The 22,474-nt window shown below is 63.0% G+C and overlaps 1 protein-coding gene across 1 annotated transcript in view; it reads right to left on the reverse strand.

The window, feature by feature from the left end:
• RXRA (retinoid X receptor alpha) overlaps nt 1-16,938 on the reverse strand; it is a 93,646-nt gene extending 76,708 nt beyond the window's left edge. The window contains exon 1 of the mRNA XM_072778555.1: nt 16,832-16,938. Coding sequence (XP_072634656.1) covers nt 16,832-16,859 — 28 coding nt within the window. The 5' untranslated portion in view covers nt 16,860-16,938. The remainder of the gene's footprint in view (nt 1-16,831) is intronic.
• Nucleotides 16,939-22,474: the final 5,536 nt, after the last annotated feature.

Below are 22,474 nucleotides of genomic sequence, written 5' to 3' on the forward strand. Positions count from 1 at the left end.
TGAGCCCCGAGCCCTCACCCACACCCGCCTGTGCACGCTCCAGCCACGGGGCACCAGGCACACCACAGGCACCGCAAGCACCAGCAGGGTGGGCCAGTCTGTGTCCCGTGTCCCCGTCCAGGCAAGCAACTCCCCAACACCCAAGCCCCCCAGGCCTTCCATGCTGACGCTGCAGCCCCCCCACTGTGTACATGGGCCCACGGTGGGTCCTGGATAAGCCCTGCCCCCTCTACTGCAAGCTCCCCCCACTCTGTTCTGCTCAGCCCCTTCCCCATGCTGTCGCCCGTGGGACCTGGGCAGCAGTATTCCAGCTTTCCATGCCTCAGTTTCCTTTGTAAGAGATAGGGCAAGGCCATGACACTGGCCAGCCCCACACTCCCAAGCTGTGCGACCTTGCAGATCTGCCTGGCATCTCTGAGCCCAGGCCTCATCTGTAAACAGAGTAAGTGCTGCAGGCTTGGCACAGGCACAGGGGGACCTGATGAGCTGCAGCTGGCTGGCCCTGAACCCCAACCCCACTCCAGCCTAGTCTCTCCGTTTGGGACCCAACCCACCAGATGCTGGCACGTGGCCTAGCTGTGCTCACACAGGCAGACAAGGTCCCCAGGACCCCTCACTCCAGGCAGGGCCATGAGCCCCTGGGGAGTCGCCCCCTGACCTGTGGTCACCATGTGCCCCGCAGCACCCATCATAGGAAGACCCCAGCTGGCTGGCCACATTCACAAGCCCTGCCCTGTGGGTGGGCTTTGCTGACCCCACAGCACAGCTGGCCTCCCAGTGGGTGGACACACTCTGAACCAGGCCCAGTCTGGCCCTGTCCTTGACATACCCTGTCCAGCCACGTCCAAGGCAGGAACGCTTCACACTCACCTACCTGCACATCCACGGCCTACCCTACCCAGCACATGCATCTACACCAGTCACCTCTCTCCTGTCAGGTTACCCCTAGCCTCAGCCTCCAGCTGAGAACCAGGGAGGGGTGTGAGTAAACTGAGTTACACATGAAGACATGCCACCCCCCAACTGTGGCTGGTCCTAGAGGATGAAAAGGGGCCACTGCAGAACCAGCTGGATAGGGAGTGAGCTCTCCATCACCAAGTGAGTGCAAGCCAAGCTGCCAAGTCCCCCCACTGGAGTCACACATACTCATCTTCTCTGAGGCCCCAAGCCTGGGCCAGGAAGCCGGGTGGAGACTGAAGGGCGGGGGCCTATCTGACCCAGAGTTGCTAAAAAGAGCCAACAGGGAAGTAAAAATAGGAAATAAAAATAAAATCGCTCCAGCCAGTCCTGGTTGTTTGTGTAGGAAACAAGGCATCTATCGCCCTGTGAGGCGGGCTCAGCACCAGGCCCCTCCCAGACGAGGAATGTCCCCCCCTCCCCAGCTGCAGCCGCCCAAAGACCTCAGCTACACACTCCACTCGAGACTCCAAGAGGAATCCCAAGGACCCAGTTCAAAGCCCAGCTCTGCCAACAAGCCAGGTGACCCTGGGCAAGGAGCTGAGCCCCTCCCTCACCATCAGTGGGGCACAAACCCACCTCCCGGTTCATAGGAAGGGAGGGGTGCAACCATGGCCCACACGAGGCTCCTGGCACCCCTCACACCTCTGCCAGGTTCCTCTCCAGGCATGCTCCCCACTGCCGGCCCCATCTGCTTGTGCACTCTGCCACCCAAGGCGGGCACTCAAAATAAAAGCCCCAGACTAGAGTAAGAGACTGGATCTGGCTCCCCACTTGCCCCAGCTCCCTGGCCGGTAATCGGACCTGAACTTCCTCGTGGAACAATTAGAGGAAGCCTTCCTTCCTATCCTTTCCTGTTGGGCCTGTCCAGGACTGGCACTAGACTCATTCATACTAAAGTGTATATGACTGGCTCTGGCTCGGGTCTAGCTGGTTCTCCAGGGTACAGAACTGTGAGAAGAGCTGAGACGCCCAGAGGGCAAGGAAGGCCCATGTGAGCCACCCGCCCCCCTCAGCCCCATGGCACAAGGACCCTCCTCCACTCCCCACCCTTCTCCATAAGGCACCTGCTGGTCAGCGCTCAGCCTGGGCCTGGAGCAGTGGGAGTGTCTCGTGGGGGGCCCCAGCAGCACCTGTGTGCTAGTTCAGAGCGTCCCCCGTCACCCCAGGAGCCCTTGGAGGCCACCCCTGGATCTGACGCCCACAGCCCCCTCCCAGGGGAACTGAAGTGGGCCAGGGGCCCAGCGAGGGAAGCCTGGGGGTGACATAACCAGTCTGAGACAGCCCCAATCAGCCCAAACCAGCCTCCCCACGACGGCCCACTGTCTCCCCAGGATACACATCTGCTCCCAGCCCACTCCATCCTCTGCACCCCACAAGAAAACCCCAGGTCCTCACCAGCCCGCCAGCCTCCGCTGCCCAGCTCAGCCCTGCCCAGGCCTCCCTGTGCACAGCCGTCTACACAGTCACTTGGCCCTCACAGGACGGGGGGGGGGGGGGGGGGGGGATCTGCCATCTAGATGTGACTGTGCTGGCCAGCAAGGGGGGAACAGAGCATGCACAGAACACACGCACATACACACGCACACTCCCACAGGCCCCCATGCTCACATGTGCTCAGACACAGGCCAGGCTTACACACTCACTCATGCTCACACCAGCTCACACACACATCTTCACACCAGCTCATATGCACAGGCTCACACAGAATCACAAACACTCACACAGAGGCTCACACAGGCTCACACACACAGGCCCAGGCTTGCACACTCACACATGCTCACACCAGTTCATATGCACGGCTCAACACAGGCTCACAAACACAACCCCAGGCTTACACACTCAAATGCTCACACCGGCTCACACACACATCCTCACACAGGCTCACACATTCTCATACACACAGGTCCACACAAGCCCAGACACATGCTCACATACATGGGCTCACACAGGCCCAGGCACACTGCTCACATGGGCTTGCACACTCATATGGGCTCATGCACACAGGGTCACACACACAGCCTTGCACACACAGGCTCGCACACACTCACATAGGCTGACAAGCTCTCTCACACACTCACGTGATGCGGTCTCTGGCTCCACACAGGAGTGACCCTGCCAGGTCCCTGTGCCCTGTGTTCTTCTGCCTCCGAGTCCCTGAGAAGAGTCTAAGGAGGATGGGGGAGGGGAGCAGCAAGCAGCAGGCCCACCACCCAGGCCTGGCCCTTTCTGCCCAGTACCCTCCAGCCAACAGACCCTCAGAGCTACCAAAAAGGAAGTGGGGGTCCCCGCGGCTGGGACCAGAGGACAACAGAGAAACCCTAGGCCCCATGACCTCCAGGTCCTAGGGCCAAGCCTGAGGTCAGAGCCCTCAGCAGCCCACCAGCCATGGACACATGGGCTGGGGACCCAGATCACAACTTGCAGTGCCAGGTTCCAGCTGGTGTGGGCTACCAAGCACCAAGCACAAGTCCAGGCAGCCAGGAAGACAACAGTGGTGACCACAGTTCCCTAGTACTCTGGGGACACAGAAGTGGAGAGTCCGCAGGGCAGGGAGGCCCAGGACAGGCCATCTCCTCACTCTGAGACACCCGCAAGAGAACTGATCACCACCCCAAGGCCATGACCTGCCTGCCCCCAGCCCTCCCTACAGTGCTGAGCAGAGCACAGGGCCTGGCGTCCACGCACATTGAAGTGATGCCCAAGGGGGTGCGGGGCACCGGCTGCCCTCCGATAAGCTCTGCAGCTTATCAGCTGCGTCCAGGGCCAACGTGGGTTCTGGAGCCAGGCCCTCCCCCACTCCCCAGCCTCCCGGGGCCCCGCTGCCCAGGCCAGAGACACAGCAACTGCCCGCAAGCAGATAAGTGTCAGCAATGGGCTGCAGGCAGGGAGGCTGGACTCCCCACAGGGGGGGCACGCCTCTCCCAAGGGTTGCAGCCAGTAAAGGCAGGTGGAGATGTGACCTTGCCCTGTGACCCCGGGGTGGATCAGAGGGATGAGGCATCCCTAGTCCTGGGTGGGGCCAGTCAACCTGGAAGCAAAGCTGTCCACATCCTGCGGCTGGGAAGACGCAGATTGCACCCCAACGCCTGGCGGCCCTCGGAACGCCATGACACGTCCTCTTTGCAACACCTATCCCACAGCAGCCAGACGGAAGTCGGCAGGCATCGGACACCCAGCAGTGTGAGTTCCAGGCTGAGGGCCGTGCGTGCACACTTGCCCACCCTTCAGCCTGAGGAAAAAGGTCCAGAGAGGCCCTGCATATCCCAGGCAGTGCTCTGCATTCTGCCTGGGGCATCCCCATCTCCTGCAACCCGCAGGCACCCTAGGGCTATCACGAGCCCTGTTTGCAGGTGTAGACACTCAGCTAGGACCCAAACCAGGCCATCAGGCCAATGCACATGCTCCCCACTGCCCGGCTGCCTGGGTATAGGTGCCAGCAGCCCAGGCCGGGCCTCCTGGCATGCACCAGACAGGTACCCAGTGAGGAGCGGACCAGGCCTCGGGGGGGAGTAGTGAGGACCTAGTCTCCAGCCTGGGGATCCAGGACACGCCACACTCCGGCTGTGTCCCCCCCGCTGCAGCAGGGGGCCAGAGTGGAAGTAACCTCTTACAACGGCTGCCAAACACATTCTTCCAATGGACCCTCGAAGAGCTGAGGGCAGAGAGCACAGCGTGAACCAGCCACCAGAACGCTGCCGCTGGAGGTCCCAGCAGCCCCCATACTCCACGGCAGGGATGAGGACCCCCTCCCTCCTCCTCAAGGAGACGCCAGGGTGCTGCCTGCTGCTGGCTTTTTCCTGGTCCTTAGGGCCACTCTCAGCTGCTGCTCTGCAGCCACAGAGCCACCAGGCAGATGGGCACAGCTCCCGCTCCGCTGAGCCCCAGGCCAGCAGCCCCCACCACAAAAAGCAGCACCGAGAAATGAAAAGGGAAGGTGAGTGGGGGTCCTGCCTCTGAAGCCCGGCGCAAACACCTCCCCATGTGCACAGCCTGGAAGGATGCCCCTGACGGGGTGGGGGCCCTGGCCTGCTTCCACCTCTGCTCTCTTCAGGACCACCCTGGCAGTGACCTCCGACTGCCAGGCTTTCCTGCCCCTCCCACCCCGTGGCACCCCACATCACAGCCCTGGCCTCTCCCCTGTGCTTAGCCCCATGAGGCCACTGGGGGTGTCAGAACGCATCCCCTGCCAAAGTCCTGCTCGCCCCCAGACCTGCCCCTCCACAGCTCTCTGTGTTCCATAAAAGGCACATCAGTCTTCCAGACACGGAGGCCACCTGGTTACCACTCCCCTATCCTGGCCACTGGCCCCACTTCTGAGACAGCAGTGATTAACAGAGACAGAGAAGATCCAGGGCCTTTTCCACACCCCGACTCCAGCTCCCCCCTCTCCCCTCAGTGGCTTGGCTCTAGCCACACAGGCAGATTCAAGGAGCCCTGCTCCAGGGTGGCCCCTGACAATACAAAGCTTCCACACAGGCCTGAGAATATAGAGGCAGACTTCTCCCAAACTCCTATCCATCCCTCAGGACCCAATTCAGAGGGCCCCAACCCAGCAAACACCAGGGCAAGCTCCACCTGCTTCCAGAAAGTCTTCCTACCACCCCACTCACACTGGCTCCTCCCCCAGAGCAAGAGCAGAGGTGACATCAGACCAACCAACCTCAGCTCCATACTCACTGCACGTGACCTACCCTCACAGGTATACAGCCATGGCTGTATACAGCCATCAGCCCTGCTGTATACATAAGCGAGCCAAGGCCCAGAAAGGTTTTGAGAATCTGGTCCAAGGCAACTCGCTGTCAACTGGCACCACTGAGTCCATCTCTGTTCTCTGACCCCAAACACCACTCACCCCTTGGGGGCTGGGCCTCACTCAACTCTGCTGCCCCAGTGAGGCCAGATGTCTATGGACACACAGCCAGTCAGACAGGCCGGCCAGATGTTTGCTCTGGACCTCGGGGCCAGGCCTTGATCCCCGCCACCGACCCTCTGCTTGGCGGTAGAAGATGGAACCTGGTCCTAACATGGGTAGTCCCTGGGAGTGGAGGGTCCTTCCTTGTATGCATCTGGGACCTGAGTCCAAGGGCAACCAGGACCCCTGTAGCAGCAGGTAGTAGCTGCAGCTAATGAAGCAGAGGGGATGGGCGGGGGGCTCGCCTGCGAGCAAGAATGACACCACCACAGGCTCCTTCAAGGGTACCTCAGGGGACCCTCCAGGGCAGGGCTCTGGCCCATCACGCCGCACTCTCTGTGCTCCACTCCCAGGAATTGGCACTGGGCTGCACACCACAGCACTCCCCTCCCTCAAAAGTCCACAGACCCCCAGAAGGAGGGTGGTTCACATCATCTTAAAAGCCAACTTGGAGATGGGTAGGCTCCCTGCTGACAGCTCCTCTGAAGTGCAGAGGGCAGGAGAGGCATCGCATGGTGCACTAATTCAATCAACAAACATTTCGCAAAGCTGGGGCAGCGCCTGGCACCGTGGCTTCAGGCACAAACAAGATCTAGAAGCCACCCTGAAGCAGTCTCAGGGACCCGAGGGGGACAGAGCTGGCCCAGGCAGCAGTGCCCACCAAGAGGAGCAGCCCCAGCCAGCGTGCTTCCCGCCTCCAGCAACTCCAACATCCTTCCTTCCACTCCACCAACTAGGAACTGAGATAAAGAGGGAGGAAGCAATGTGCTCCAAGTCACCAAGATCATGTGGCAGACAGGACAGTCCAGGGGCACCACGCATGCCACTTATCCCCGGGCCCGTGGTCTGGAGGCCTCTTGCAAGGACGGCTAGGTGTACCCAGCAGGCTAGGAGGGCTGCAGCCCGGATCTTGTGCCCCCTGAGACAGAAAAGGCTAGAGGGAGGCCCTGGGGGCCCAGGAAGGCCGAAGCCAGCACCACCCTGCCCCAGGGGTCACGGCCCAGCACCCAGTGCCTGTGGTCTCCACCTCTCAGCCCTCCTCCTGACCTTGGTCCTGGGCAGAAAGTCCAGGAGCAAGGGAGGGGTGGGAGCGACTCCACCTCCTCCTGTGGACTCTGGCCTCATCAGTTTTGTCCTTGATGCAGGGAGAAGACAGCCCAGGGCTCACACAGGAGGCTGCTGGGCACATGACACCTAGCTGCCACCGGGAGAAGGACAGGGGCAGCAGGAGGGGGCACCATGGGCACGGACCTGACAGGGGGGTGAACAAGGGCCCCCCTAGCTGCTCCACCCAGAGGGACCCAGCTATGGCCACTCACCCCAGGAACCAGAGCTCCAAGCTAGGGCCACATGTGCTGGGCCAGAATGGGTCATACTCCAGACCAGGACGTTTCAGGGCCTGGGAAGCAGAGGGACATCTGGCCTGCAGGGGCTGCCAACGGCCAGCCTGGGGTCTGCCAGGTCAGAGCCAGGCCCACGGCCACCCTTAACTCCTCACAGGGTTAATTATTCCCAGACCAGCTGACTACACCCCGCACGACCCCCCACAGTGCTCACACGGTTCCTCACCAGCACAGATCTACAACCCAGCTAGCAAGAGGCAAATCACAGTAGCCTGCCACCCAATCAGACTCTTCTGAAATCCTCCAGGGAGGACTCCTGCCTATATCCACATGGGCATCCCCCTCTGTGCCCTTCCCTGGGGTAAGAAATCCCCGGGGAGGGCTCACCCATTCTCTCTACCTTGATTCCCTTTCCACAGCGCACCCAACAGACTCCTGTTCATGCTTCAAAACCCAACTACGACACCACCTCTCCTGTGAAGCCTCCCCAGGCAGTTTACAGGTAAGGAAACTGAAGGCCAGACAGGTGAATATGCCAGCCCAGGGCCACCCAGATTCCAACTGAGAGCTGGCACTCATTCCTCACACAGGACACCCTTTCGGCACTGGGAACACGAGAAGGCAAGGAAGAACAGTCAGTGGCGCTTAATGAGGCAGGAGAGGCTCCAGGGCCACGAGACCCTGAGCAGAGGCCTGGCCTCCACACTGGGGGTGAAGGAAAACCATGGAGAGTTCCAGGCAGAGGAGGTCAGAACCCAGGAAGAGAGGAGGCTGGCCTGCCACAAGTGGTGGCAGGACGCCCCCGCTGCCGACAATGATGCCGGCCCCCACCTGTAAGGTTCACAATTTCCCCATACAAGCCATCACCCCAAACTGTTTCAACCCAACACTCCCAGTTCAGACCCACAGCCAGGCCCAGCCTCTGACCCCTGCCCCTCCCCCCAACTCAGAGCCGAGGCTTCCTAGCACACAGGCACCTCCCTGCCCATCCCACCCAGGGCCTGTCCTCCTCAACCCAGGGAGGGCTTAGCGCCATTTCCTGAGAAGCTGGTCCCCAGCGGCAACACCCCAATCAGATGGCCACCAGCTTATGGGAACGAGGCCAAGGTACCGGGAGGGAAGAGTAGAGGCTTCTGGCTGCCAGAGAATACCAGGGAAACTGAGGCCAGGCATGCAACAAGCTGGTCAGAGAGCACCCCTGAGGAGGCAGGGGTAGGGAACCACCCATCCACCCAAGCAGGCTGAGACCAGGGGCCCCAGGGACAGCCCCCACCCAGAGCTCAACTGTACAGGCCTCTCCTGCGAGCAGCAGCAACAGCCTCTGCTGAAAGCACCCCAAAGCCGCTTTGGACAAAGCCAGCCCCAGAGGGTGCACAGGAGGCACCGACTGTCTCAAGACAGCCCCCCACCCCCCGGCTTCGATCCCAGAGCTAGCCTTCCGGGCCTTCACCAGCCAGAGCACCTTGGGCATGTCATGCGACCTCCCTGAGCCCGAAGCATTCATCCCCCATCATGGGCCGGTCCACACAGAGCCGAACCTGGGACAGCTCAGTAAGTACGTGGCTACCACTGTGCCAACCCCATCACTGATGGTCACCAACTGGTGCTGCCCAATGCCTGGCCCCTGAGGGGCAAACAATGAGCAAAGTGCATCTCCAGACACGAGGCCCAGGTTTTAAGGAAGACAGGAGCACTGGGTGCATCCTCCACACAGTGGGATCCCACTGCCACTGACAGCCAGTCGCAGGGTCTTCTCCATCCCAGTCCCTAACCAACCAAAGGTGGCCAGGACACCCATGTTGGGTACCACACGACTGCACACCCTTGAGATAGGCCCTGCCCTCAGGGAACCTCAGGAGCAAGGGAAGGCGTGGGGGGCCAGGGCATCAGGAGTGCACACTGGCTGAGCACCTGCTCCACCAGGACGGCCTCCCACTGATCAGCTAACCCTCATGTGTCCCTACGAGGCCGCACAACTCCCCCCCCCCCCCTCAGGCAGGCATGAGGACACAACAAGGCCAAGGGCCTGTGGACCTGAGGCTGGTGCCCAAGCCCAGCCAGCCCGGCACCGAGTCCAGGATGCCACCCACCATCCCGCACCATTCACAGCACATCCAGGACCAGCCCTGCTGGGAACCAAGCAGGCCTCCGAAAGGACTTGGCTAAGGGCACGGCGCTGGAGCCAAAGGCACAGTGAAAAGGCAGAGGGACACCCGGGGGGGACACGGCGCTGGCCAGGGCCCGCAGGCACCTGCTCCAGGGAACTGCAGGCAAGGCGGGCATCCATGGGGAGCCCATGACAGCCACCTGGGCTGTCGCTGCCTGACCTCTGCCTGGGGCCAGTGCGGACACTTAAGCTAAATTGGTCAATTATGGAATACTTAGATCCCTCCCCCGGGCTTCCCAGCCTCCCTCGGTTCTAGGCCGCAGCACCAGGAAGCCTGTTGAATCAGTAACCTCATTACAGCCAGGAGGCCACACCCGGGGCTGGCTTTGAACTCCACAGGGTTTATCCACCGAGCTGGAGGATTTACACACTGTCTGGCCCAGGCCCAACTCACACTCCCCTCCCCTCCCTCCCCTCCCCTCCCCTCTATGCTGGAGGCTCCCTCTCTTGAGACTCACAGCCACCAGCCCTGTGCCCCAAGCACAGTGGGGAAACTGAGGCACAGCTGGAAACCACAGAGGTGCAGGGAGCCAGGGCCAGGCTCTGGGTCACCCCGGGAGCAGGGTCTCAGGCCAAGAGTCTCCCTTTTTCATCCCTAGCCCCAGTTAACAGAGTTCGGAGCCACCTATCTCACGAACTCAGAGCCAAGGGCCAATTGTGAACATTGGAGGGGGTGGGGGGGGCCCGGGTTAATGCCTCACACTTAGGCCCCTGTGGTGCAGGCCCCACAAGGGCCCCCAGTTCCCAGGCCCCAGCCCCAAGGCCAGTCCTAACATAGCCCTCAGGTCCCTGCCCTGCCCCCAGGACCCCAGCCGTCCTGCCCCCTATGGACAGCCTGTCCCCCCGACTTGACCAGGTACCCTTGGTCTAGGACTCATCTTCCCAGACCCGGGCTTGAGCCCCCTTGACCACCAGACTGTTTCATCATCTTTCCCAGAGCCCCACCAGTACCCCAGGCCCTGGAACGTCTTGGTTAACATGGGAGGGGCACACGGAGTGGACGGCATTTCCCCCCAAGGGCAGGCCAAGGGCCCGAGGGCCAGGAAGGGAAAGGGGACAGCAGGAGAGGCGGGGGCCAGGGAGGGAAATGACTACTCACTCATCCCCGTGATCAGGGACAGTAGAGATCTGCAGTCTGGCCCACGGGCCTGGCCTGACCTCTTCACCCCCAGGAGGCAACTACCAAGGAGTGCCTGGCCAAGGCAAGGGTGGCAGCCCACACAGAGCAACACCTGGTCAGCCGGGTTCCAGCCCCACTGGACCCCTCTTCCTTCCATCTCCTGCCCACCTCCTGCCCACCTTCTGCACAGAGCTGGAGGCCTAATTCCAACCACGGACACCACCCTGCCCGTGGCCCCCCGTGGCCCCCACACACCTGACCTGAGCCCCAGACCCTCACTTGGATGCATCGGACCCTACTTCCTATCCTGCCTCCTCTCACACAGCACCATATCTCCCAGCTGCAGCCATGCAGGCCTGGACACCCAGCCTCCAGGCCTTTGTCCCCACTGTCCCTGCCACTCGAAGACCCCTCCCCCCACCACCTGTTGCAGCCCTGCCTCTCCAGCAGAGCCCATGACAGGACCAGCTCCATCAGGAAGGTTCACCAGCCCTCCACGCCTCAGACCCACCTCCATGGGAAGGCAGGGCCAGGCCAGCACCCACCAGCTATGCACTACATGCATGTAGATGGGAGTCCAGCCAGCAGGCCCAGGTTCTTGTAAGGAAGAGCTCATCAGGGCTGTTAGGATAGGCTGGGAAGGCAGGGCGTGTACACCTGTGCCTGTGTCCGTGTGTGTATACACTAGCATGTACGTGTGGATCTGTGTGTGTACACAGCACATATGTGTATATGCACTTGTACATGGGTGTGCAGGTGTTTACATGTGTGCATTCGCGTGGGTGTGTACATGCGTGCATATGGGATGTTCATGTGTGCATGTGCACCCATGTGTTCACATGCATGTGCCATGCAATCATGTGTGCATTGGGAATGCAGATCACAGAGACGATCGAGACCCCGCCCTGCCCTGGGGCCCTAATGTGACCATTCTAGCCCAGCCACTCGCCACCCAGTTCCCTCAGGAATTTGCTGCTAGATGGCTCAGACCTGGGCAAGGGGGAGGGCTCCAGGCCACAGGGGTCCTCAGGCTGTGCCTCTGGCTGCTGACCCAAGCCATGGCTTTCCAGCCCAACAGCAGCCACCCCGCCATCCACCAAAGACAAGCCTGGATGAGGATCAGCGTCTCCACTCCCCAGAGGGCCTTCCGTGTGTGAAAAGGGACGGAAGGAACATCGTGAAGCTTCCACCAAGTCCTCCAGAACAGAACACTCATTTACCCGCAGGCCCAAGATCCGTAACAGAGCTCCTAGAGAGCCGGGACAGGGCACAGGTCCAGGTCCCAGTAGGCAAGTGGCTTCTGAAAATGCTGAGGATCAAGCAGCCCAGGAGAAACAGCACTCCTATCCAAAGGCCAGGCCAGGCCTCCCAGAAGGGCTAAGTGTCCCCATCCGCTCAGTGGGCTTGCCTCCATGAAACCCCCGTGATGTCCTAAAGATCAAGTCCCAAGTACACAGCAGGTGCCCAAAGACCAGAGCCACAGCATTCTCAAAAGGGGAAGACCAGGGCCCAGAACCAGTTGGGAGAGGTTTAGACAAATGGGGGTGGGCCACGACCACGAGGTCCGCCTGGATTCTGAAGACAAGGAAATCAGGCCGGGGCACGGAGACGTGAGGACACTGGGAGGCAGGGACACAGATCTCAGGGACAAGGGGACAGACACGAAGATACAGGGATGCGTAACAAGCACTTCTGGGTAGAGCACCAGGCAGGGCCCAGGGGCAGGGGCCAGAGCTCGGTGTGGCCGAGGCCGTCAGGGAGGGAGAATGTGAGCGTGCACACATCCAGGCCCTGCACACTTGTGTGCATGCCCCCACCCTCCCCCACAGTGGCCACGCCAATTTCATTTAGCCGCTTTCTGCCCCATTTTGCGCTCATTAGGCTGCCGAGCGCCACAACCGCTGGTAACTCCAGGGTACCATCACCCTGCCTGCAGGGTGGCCCTGGCGCACACCTGGGAGGTTCAGGACACCTCGCACCAGGCTGGCAGGGCATGCAAGGAGTCCCCTGCTCCTCCCACCTGCTGTGGGCCTCAAGGATAGGCTTTGCAGTAGGAACCTGCAAGGGTGAAGGCACCCAGCCGAAGGGCCCCGTCAGTGCTCACTCACCTCCCTTCCGTGTCTGCCGCCCCAGCCACCCTCTCCACTTTGGGATCCCTGCAGTCCAGCCCTCCAGACCCGCACCCCACCCCACCCCAGGCAGGAGGAACAGGGTGCCCCTGGCCACAGACCTCGCCTCCGAAGATGGGCCATCAGAACAAATCGGGCTTCCTCCCCCAATACCCAGCAGGGGCCAAGATCCAGGTCCATTTGACGAATGCTCAGCTGAGGCTCCGAGAGATAGGCAGGCCACACACAGGCAGCAAGGAGAGGACTGGACCCCTGGGGCGTGACCACCAGCCCAACAACAGAACACTGGCCTCCACGAGGTGCTGCCTCTGGTCCTCCCACCCCAGGGACAGCCAGGTCATTCCAGAGAGAGCGGGTGTGGGGAGCAAGTGCCAAAGGGCATGACCAGGAGGGGGAGCCTGGCACTGCATCTCCTAGACCTGAAATGATGCAGGGAGGGCAGTACAGGGGATTGGACGGACCGGGGGCACTAGCATCCCTCCACAGCATCCCTCAAATCGATCTGCTTCATGAGCATCGGGACAAAGGTCTCGAAGGTGAGCCCCAAGTGGGCACCAGTCCCACTAGCCACCAGGCTCCAAGTCCACATACAGAGTCCTGAGGGCCTGGGCCCCGCTGCATCCCTAGCACCGCCAATGGCTAGCTCCCATGGCTTGGGCCCCTCAGAGCCCTGGCCACCAAGGCCCACTACAAAGGACAAAGACAAACTTGAAACCAGTGGAGAAGGAAACGAAGAGCAAGTCTTGGCTTACAAAGCCTCAGCCTGGTGACAGTGCCCGGCCTGGGCCAGCTCTGCCGCCCCGGCTCTGTGTCCCACAGAGGGCAGCTGAGCTGGCCCAGGAGCCTCTCCTAGAGGCTGGCCTCACTTGGCCCTGGAGACCACAGCCCTGAAACACCCCCCACTGTGGAAGAGCCCACGCCGCTCAAGAAAATGGGACTCCGCGGGCAGCTCCCATGGGCTCTGGGCATGTAGGGCTTTCCCCGCCCCGCTTCTACACCCCCCGCTGCCACACCCCCGCTGTGCAGTCAGTCTGTCCCACCTACAACCACCTGGGAGCTGCTCTCCTGACGCCGGAGCCCCCGACAGACACACTGTGCCCGTGCCGGAGAAGGGGCCCACCCCCAATCACCCACTCTGGGCCTGCACAATTCCACAACAACCCCCTCCCCCTCCCTCGGGATTGGAAACAGAGAGTGTGCGGTGGGGGCCAGGGAGAGAGAGCATGCAGAAGGCCTCCTGGAGGCAGCGCAGTCCCTGCAGCCCTGAAGGCCAGACACAGCTCGGTGCACCAGCAGGACTGCCCGGCGGCCACCCCTGCGTGAGTGCGGCTGCTGGCTCCACTCTGCCTAACCCTAGCTCCAGCCCTGGCTCTCCCAGCACGGCCCTTCCTGGGGCCAGCTCATTCCACCATGTCTGGGCAGCGGGGGTCAGGGCTGCACGCTGGGCCCAGGCACGGCAGCTAGATCCCGGCGAGCTTGCGGGTTGTGAGCAGAGGCCACGGTCAGGCCGCAGTCAGGGCTGTTTTTCTCGCCCTGACACTTCTCCTGTCAACAAACAGAGCCCCCTCTAGAGTTTACCCAAACAAACGCCCCAACAGTCCGCAGTGCCCAGGCCTCCACAGAACTGCCTCAGCAGGACGGCCTCCAAGCCCGGCCTCCAAGCCCAGCCTCCCAAGAGTCATGTGACCCTGTTATTTCGGGAGGCCCCGGAATGTGCTCTATTTTGGGTCCCTCGGGGCTCTGATGTTACCAGAAGCCCCTTACCAGGGTTCCAAGCTCACGCAGGTCCCCCGAGAGTCCCCCAGAGGATGGCCAGTGGGCCTGTGGCTCTGCTACTGGCCGCCCTGTCCCCTCAGGCAGCTAGTGAGCTACTGTTAGCCAAGCCGGGTCTGGCCAGGCCTGGGACCTCTGGGCCTCCTCTGTAGGCCTCCCTCATGGGTGTGGGGGGCACTGGGAGCAGGGGCTGCCTCAGACCACTCAGCCCCCAGATCTATAGCTGGGGCTCGTCCCTGTCCTTACCAGGTAGCTCGGTGGGCAGCAGCTAGGAAACAAACTCCCAGGTGGAGGAGGGCAAGGGCCCAGACCCACCAGGCCCCGAGGCAGGGGGCGCTGGGGGAGGAGGCCCTCTCTGCCCAAGGCCCCGCAAGCACAGTGGAGGGCTGTGTGGCCTTCCTGGCAGCGCCAGGGCTGGCCTGGGCTGCCAGCCGGGCCCTGGCCGAGTGAGCGAGTGAGCGGGGCCTTCTGACACTCACCCCCAGGAGGGATTAGGCTGTGTTTACAAAAGAGCTTGGGCAAGTAGCTGCTTAATCGGACCTTCAACTCCACCGCACTTCAGAGCTGGTCACAAGCTCAGAAAAAATAAAATGTCATCAGACAGAGCCCAGGACTCTCCACTCAAGCCTGGGGCTTGGGCTGCTGGGAGGCCACCGGCCTGGAGGAGGAAAGCCTCTGAGTCTCTGAGTGACCCATCCAGCTTCCTGGGGCAATGGCTCAGAGGCAGGACCTCCCCTTTCCGTGGGGATTCCAGCACAACTACCCTGCAGCCTGAGCCCTACATGGGCCAACTCCTGGGACCCTCCCAGAACGTCAAAGCCTGTTCCTGCTCCCCTCCTAGTACCCAGCCAGGGCCCTGCCACGTTCGGGGCGGGGAGCAAAGACAGCCAGACGTTCCTGCTCCAGAAGGGATCCTCTGGGAGAGCCTAGCTCTGTGCACATAGGAGTGTGCTCCAGCCTTGACCAGCAAGGGGGGGCGGGGGGGGGCAGGGGGAGGAAGACGACACTACTTAGCTTTATTTTCTCTTCCACACACACTGGCACCCACTGACTGGGGGGTTAAAATCCAGAATCCACCACTTTGTATCCTGTGGCCTCAGCTTCTCCCAGTTTTCTCATCCGCAAAATGGGCACATATGTCCACCTCTGGAGGCTATGGGGAGGACCAGGCTCATGCAAGGAGGGCACTCAGCTTGGTCCCTTTGGAGATCTTCACCTTACAGAATCAGAGAGGGCATCTTCCTCCATCTGACAAACCTGACGAACCTTGTTCCAGTCTCCCTGCAGCAGCCCCCGTTTGTGAGTGGGCTGTGGGGTACCTAGGGGTGCTCAGATCCTCCCCCTGACCCATGGGCAGGGGGAAGGCAGCTCCACACTGGCTCCCCTCCACCTCCCAATCTCAGCAAAGGTCGGTACAGCTGTGCTGGGTTCTGACCGCCAACCTGGTGGCCAAACTGCGCCCCAGGCTGCAGGGGGGTGGGCAGGCAGGAGGGGCAACTGACCGAGGGCTTTCATTCATAATCAGCTGTTTTAATTTCCATTCAGCACAGATCCTTCACCCAGCCTGACAGCCTGGCTGCCGGCCCCACCACCAAATTAATATCCTTCTCGGCGCCCGTTCATAAAGTCTCCCCACCCCCTCCCCCTCCCCTGCCTCTCACAGGCTCCCCAACCCTAGGGAGGGCAGCGGCTGGGGGCGCCCAGCCAAGCCCCTTCCTCCTGCTACGTGGGTCGTGGGTCGGGGCCTGGAGTCGGGACGCGGTCTGGGGCAGGGCAGCCCCTGGGCGGGATGGCACCGGGAGGGCGGGAGAACTGAGCCTCCGCGCCCGGGGTGTCCTTCCCCCAAGTGCAGAGCCGGCCCCCGAGAACGCCCCGCACCACGCCCGGGTGCGCCGGAGCAGGGGGCGCCGGTTCTGGGATTCCCGGCGCTCCGGCCCCCGGGTGACCCTGCGCACCCGCCGAGCCGCTCCGGGAGGAGGGGTCCGCGCGTCCCCGGCCGGCGGCCTGCTGGCCTCGGCAGCCCGGGCGGCGGCGCACAGGCCGTCCCGGTGCCAGGCGGCCGCAGGCTGGGAGCGCACAAGTTGCTCCGCCCGCCCCGGCCCGGCCCCTGCGCAGCCCGGCGCGAGCTGTGCGCCCGGGGCTGCCGGCGGACCGGCGTGGCCAGGGGAGGGGGCGCCGGGGGACCCCCGCCCGCAGCCGGCCGCCCGCTCTCCCCCGCCGCCGCCGCCGCTCCCGCCCCGCGCCCCGCGCCCCGCGCCCCGGCCGGCCCGGGAAAAGTTGCCCGGCCGCCCGCCCCAGGCCGGCGCCCCAAGTCGGCGAGGCCGCGGGGGGCGCGGGGGCGCGGGGCCGAGCGGGCCGGGGACGCGCCCCGCCGCCCCGCCGCCCCGCGCCCCGCGCCCCGCGCCCCGCCGGCCCGCGAGCACTCACCGAGCGGCAGGAAATGTTTGGTGTCCATGTCGGCGGCCCCCGCGGCCGGGGCGGGACGGCGGGGCGAGCGCGGCGGCCCCCGGCGCGGCCGGCCGGGCCCGGGCGGCGGGAGCCGGCGGCGGCGGGGCGGCGGCGGCGCGCGGAGGCCGCGGCGCGGCGAGTTGTTGCAAAAGTCGCCCAACAATGTAAACTACTTGCGCTGCGCGCCGCCGCCGGCTCCCGCGCCCGCGCCCGCGCCCGCGCCCCCGCCCGCGCCCGCGCCCCCGCCGCGCGCGCCCGCGTCCGCTCCTCTCCGACCGCCGCGGCGCCGGCGGGGGGGCGGCGGGGGGCCCGCGACGGGCGCGGACTCGGCGCAGCGCCGCCGCCGCCGCCGCCGCCGCCCCGCCCCGCCCCGCCCCGCCCGGCCCGGCCCGGCCCGGCCGCCCCGCCCGGCGCGCGCCCCCCCGCGGACCCCGCGCCCCCGCGCCCCCGCGCCCCCGCGAGCACGCGCGCTGGGCCGCGAGCGCGGAGCGGGCGGCGCGCAAACTTGCGAGTTGGCCGCGGCCGGGCTTCCCGGGAGCCGCGCGGGGCGGCGGGGGAGGGGCGGGCGCGGGGTTCCCTCCTCGCAGAGGGGGAGGCGGGCGGGCGGGCGGGCGGGCGGCGGGGCCCTAGGCGGCCGGGCCATTGTCTGGGCGGCCACACAAAGCGGCCGGCCGCGCCGGCCCCGCCCCCGCCCGCCGCCACGTGGGGAAACTGAGGCCCGCGGCGGCCCGAGCTCGCGCAGGGGTGCGGGCCGGGCCTCCGCCGCGAGCCCTCCAGCGTCTGGGCCTGTGCCCCAGCCGCCCCCCACCCCCGCTTCCACGCCCCCGGGAAGCCCTGGTCGCCGACACCCTGGGCCCGGAGGGAGGGCGGGGGGCCCGGGATCCCTGCACGCCGGCCCGACTCCGACTTCGGGGACCCTCTTTAGAAGCACCGGGCTGGGGAGGAGCTGCCCTGAGTTGGGTGCTGACTTCGGGGCCCCGGGGCTACTTCTCTGCCCTGACTTTTAAATTCCTGATTTGTTTGCTGAAAAACGAAAGGAAGCACGCTGCCCCGGACCGCTTGGCGGCCGGAGTCGGGGTTCAAGGGTTACCTGCGTGGGGCGGGCCTCACCGAGCAGATGCAGCCCGGAGGCGCCCCCTCGCCATCCGCCCCCACAAGCCCTGCTGCACCCATCCTTGGCAGGGAGACCCAGGCTCCAGGAGGTGGAGGGGCTTAGCAAAGTCACATGGGCTGCACATGGTGATCCTGGCCCCCCCCCCGGGGGGGGGGCGCTAGTGATTGGAAGTTGATGGCCTTGCTGCCCAGAGACCCCCACTCCCCATCATTGACAAAAAAGCCAGTCCTACAGCCTGGTGCACCGCTGCTACCAGTGTGACACTGGGTTAGCCTTGCCCCCCATCTGGGCTTCACTTTCTGCTCTGTGAAATGGGGAGTGTAGCAGGACCTGCCTGCCACCTGACAGCCGGGAGCTAGGGCCACTCTGACCTGCCCTGGGGGGAGGCTGTCATTCCACTTGGGGCAGGAGCATGGCAGGGAGGGGGCAGGGGGAACAAGCAGCGGTTTAAGCCACCCCCAACCAGCACAGCTACACCAGGGCCCCACCCTGTACGGTCCCCCTGGCTTCTGCTTGATCCACTGACACCACCCCCCCATTGCAGAAGGCCCCCCCTTTGCTGGCTCTTGGGCCCCCTACCCTGTCCAGCTCCCCGCCTTCCTTCCAGTGCAGCATGTTGAGCTGTGGCCCTCATCCACTGCCATCACACCCTTCTTCCCTCTGGGGGCTCGGCTTCCCAAAGTGATGTCCTCCCGCCAGGGCTGGAGGCAGGCAAGCACGCAGGGAGAGCTCTGACAAGGAGCAGACACAGGCACGGACATGCATGGAGAGCGTGCCGCGTGCCAGCCCCAGCCCTCAGGCCGCTGCCAGCATGCCCGTGGCTGTGGTACGCAGTCAGTGCCCCTGACCTCCTGGTCTGCATCATCAGGCCTTGCCCCTTTCATGCGCAGCCCCCACTGGGCACAACTGACCGGGAAGAAGAGCCCTCCAGGGCCACAGGGCCCACTCCTTTGCTTGACAGAGGCACTCAACACCCCATGGGCAGTGGACACTACAGCCCACCTGGCTGTGAGACAGGCTGAGGGAGGTGTCAGGTGACAGGAACATGTCACATAGCAGTGAGGGTGAAGCCAGGGTTTGAACCCAGGACCTGTCCTTGGGCCTTCTGGGCCACTAAGGGTGCAGGGTGCAAGCCTGCACAGGCCCCATGGGCCTGGGTGACCATCGGTGGAGCTGGTCCTACCATGGAGCTTCCTACCACCATGTCATGAATGGACAGCCTACCGACAATCCAAGGCCCTGAGTCTCAGGACAGAGAGGATGAGGACGAGGGTGGGTGGGCAGGAGCAGGAGACAGAGGTGAAAGATCTCTGCTCTGTGATCTCCGCCATTGTGGATCTTTCAGTCATTCGACAAATATCTGTGGAGCTGTTACTCGGGGTGGGAGGCATGGTCCCAGTTGGACAGACACAGGCCAGGTCCCAGCTCTGCCCCCTTCCAGCCATGTAGCCAGGCCAGGTCACTCCCCAACCTGGGCCTCAGTTTCCTCACTTGCAAAGTGGAGATGACATGCCCTCCTTCTCACTGAGTCACTGTGCAGATGAAATGAGATAACACGAGGGGAGCCCTGGCATCGAGTGGGAGGAGCTCAGTGAGCTCAGCTGCTACTTCTACTGCTACTACTATTATTACAAGAGGATGACTTAGGCCCTCCGGGCGCCCCAGCCCCGACCAGAGACCGGACATGCCCACAGGGGCCTCTCTGAGGTGCAGAATCGCGGGCACGCAGGAAGTGGTGCGGACACCGGGCCGCATCCAGCCAGGGGCCCTGGGCACTTCCGGAGACCGCGGGTCCTCGAGTTGGGTTTTGAAGGAGGGAGGTGTTCACTGGGCAGAGGCAGGGGTGAGGGCGGTGCAGGCAGCAGGACCGGTGTGAGCACTGGCCGGGAGGTGGGAGGTACTCAGCTCTTGGAAGGAACAGCAGGCAGCCCGCTTGGAGGGCAGGTTGGAACTCGCTGGGCGCTTGTGGGAAAGCCGGTCCTGGGAGCCTGGAGGGCTGGGCTCCAGCATCTGAAGTCACCTCTGACAGTGGGCAGCCTGGCACAGGGGGCTCCCAGTCCTCCCCAGCCCCACCCCTGCCCTGGAAAACCCAAGACTCTAGAATCATCAGGGCCTGGGACAGGGAGCCACACACAGGCCCATTCCCACATGGGCTCCCCACCCCAGGGAAGGCACAGCAGTGAGGAGGCCAGAGGGCGAAGGGGCCTCTGTTCCTAAGAGAGCTCCAGGAGGGGTCACCCAGCCCCCAGTCAGGTAGACGGAAGAGCGAGTGCAGGCCCGAGACCACAAACCTGCTTAAACCCCAGCCTCATGACCCACCGATGCCAGCCTGACCACAGGTACCCCCAACCCTGCCTTTTGCTCACGGGCTCGGGGCACAGGGTGCCGAGGAGGCACCACCAGCAGCCAGGGAGGGGTGGGGCGGGGGCAGCCCAACAAACCCAGCTCCTTGATGGAAAATGCCTGTGCTGCTTGTTATTTCTATTTTTTGCTCTCCCCTGAAGCCGGGGCTCTTTGTGGAAATGCTTCCACAAGACACCACCCGGACGGTGGCTGCCCCATTTGGAGTGGCCAGGTCCCAGCTAACCATGGAAAAATCCACCCCCAGCCTTCCTGCCATGTGCTTCTGCAGCCAAAAATGTTTTTATAGTAATATCCATCTATTTACAACCTGAGATCTAAGAGGGTTTTGTTTTTTGTTTGGGGCTTTTTTTTTTTTTTTTTTTTTTTTTCCTTTTAAACCATCCCTGAAGGATGCTTTTTTAGGTACTTTGGCCTATTTCATGGGCCTGTCTCGGTGTAGTCTTGTAAACACTCTCCGGAATCACTGGGTGAATAATATTTTTAAAGGCCCCTGTCTGGCTGGCAGGGGCCCCTGAGGCTGGTGTCTGGTTGGATGACTCCCAGCAGTTCCTGGGACAGCAAGGGGCACCTCTTCTGCTCTGGTTCCTTCCCCCAAAAGAGGGTCCATGTGATCCTGAGTTGGTGACCAGCAGGACCTCACAGGGCCTCTGGGCCCTTGGCCCCCAACACGCAGAGCAAGGGCTTGGGCACTCACGCCTGTCCTCACCGGTGGGTGGCCTGCCTCTGTCCCCAAACACGCAGCCCAGGGGGCCCTTTCTCACTGCCTCTGTGGCTCCTCTGGGGGTCACACTTTCCATCTGTGATGGCAGATGACCCAAGATGAGAGGTGAGGGTGAGGCCCAGAGAGGCAAGGCCTGCTCAAAATCACAGTGAGGCCTCATGGAACTACCCTGGTCCTATCCTGTCTCTCTACTAGTCTGGAGGACACAGGAAAGCTGCTTGTCAACACCTGGCCTCCAGTGTGTGCTGCTTTAGTGAAGGGAAGGAGCAAGGATGGGGGAAGAGGGGAAGGGTGAGGAGGGGAGAGGAGGGGAAGACAGGGGGCATGGGATAAGGAAAAGAGAGGAGAGAGGGGAGAGGAGGGTAGGGGAGTGGAGGGTGCCTTCTGCGGCTGGCTCTGGCCCTCCATGAAATGCCTGAAACCCCACATTGCTCCCACCGCACCTGTCAGCCACTCCTGGCCCCAAAGGTCAGCTGGCCCTGCGCACACAGACCAGGCAGGCAACAGAAAGGTAGGATACCATGTGAGTCAGGTGCTCTGAAGGCAGCCATTTACTTCCATCACGGGTAGGAACCTGCTTCCAAACCTCCAGGAAGCTAAGGGAAGTTTGAGCAAAGCCTTCAAGTGAGCCTGAGGCCTAAAGGGTTAGGGGCCACTATGTGGAGAAGGACCAGGATTTCAGAGAACAGGAGAGATGCTCCTAGAAGGAGTCCCAGCTGCCTGGGCCAGTGGGGCAGGTGCGGCCAGGAGGCTGGAGAGGGCTCGTGCTCCTAAAGAGTTTCGAGTCAGGAGAGGAAGACACTGAGGCTTCCTAGGTGCATCCTGGTGCACCAGGTTTGCGAACACTGCTGGGCACCGTCTCCTCCAACCACCCAGCCCTGCAGACCAGGACTCCCACTTCCCCATTTCCCAGATGGAGACACTGAGGCTGAGGGACAGTGGGAAGCCTCAGAACAACCACCGGCCCTAGACGTCACCCACCCCCCACTCCCCAGCCTTGAGCAAACTGCTCCAGCGCCTTGCACATCACAGAGTGGATGGGTGTTGTGGGGGTGGAGGGGATCAACTGGGCAGGAGGAGGGCCAGGCAGCAAAACTGGAGGACTGGGTGCTGGGGTGGGTTCCAGGAGGGGAGGCCACCACCTGGCTAGGCCACCAACTCTCACGTGGCCCTCTCTGATCCACGGCCTGCTATAAAGTGGAAGAGGAGAGCCAACAGCCACAGAACCTCGTGGCATGCCAGGAGAACCTGGGCCCAGGGACGTCAATCCCAGGAACCATAGGAGCCCAAGAAGGGCCTGCGCCCAGAAAACCAGCTTCACCCGATAGACAGAGGCTGGCACATCCCTCCCCGGCTCTTCCCCTCCATGCCCTCTCCAGACGCCACCCGTCCGGTGAGAAGGCAGGGTGTTTTATCGGGGGCA

The sequence above is a fragment of the Canis lupus genome, chromosome 16 (genome assembly GCF_048164855.1).
Source record: "Canis lupus baileyi chromosome 16, mCanLup2.hap1, whole genome shotgun sequence".
NCBI lineage: Eukaryota > Metazoa > Chordata > Mammalia > Carnivora > Canidae > Canis > Canis lupus.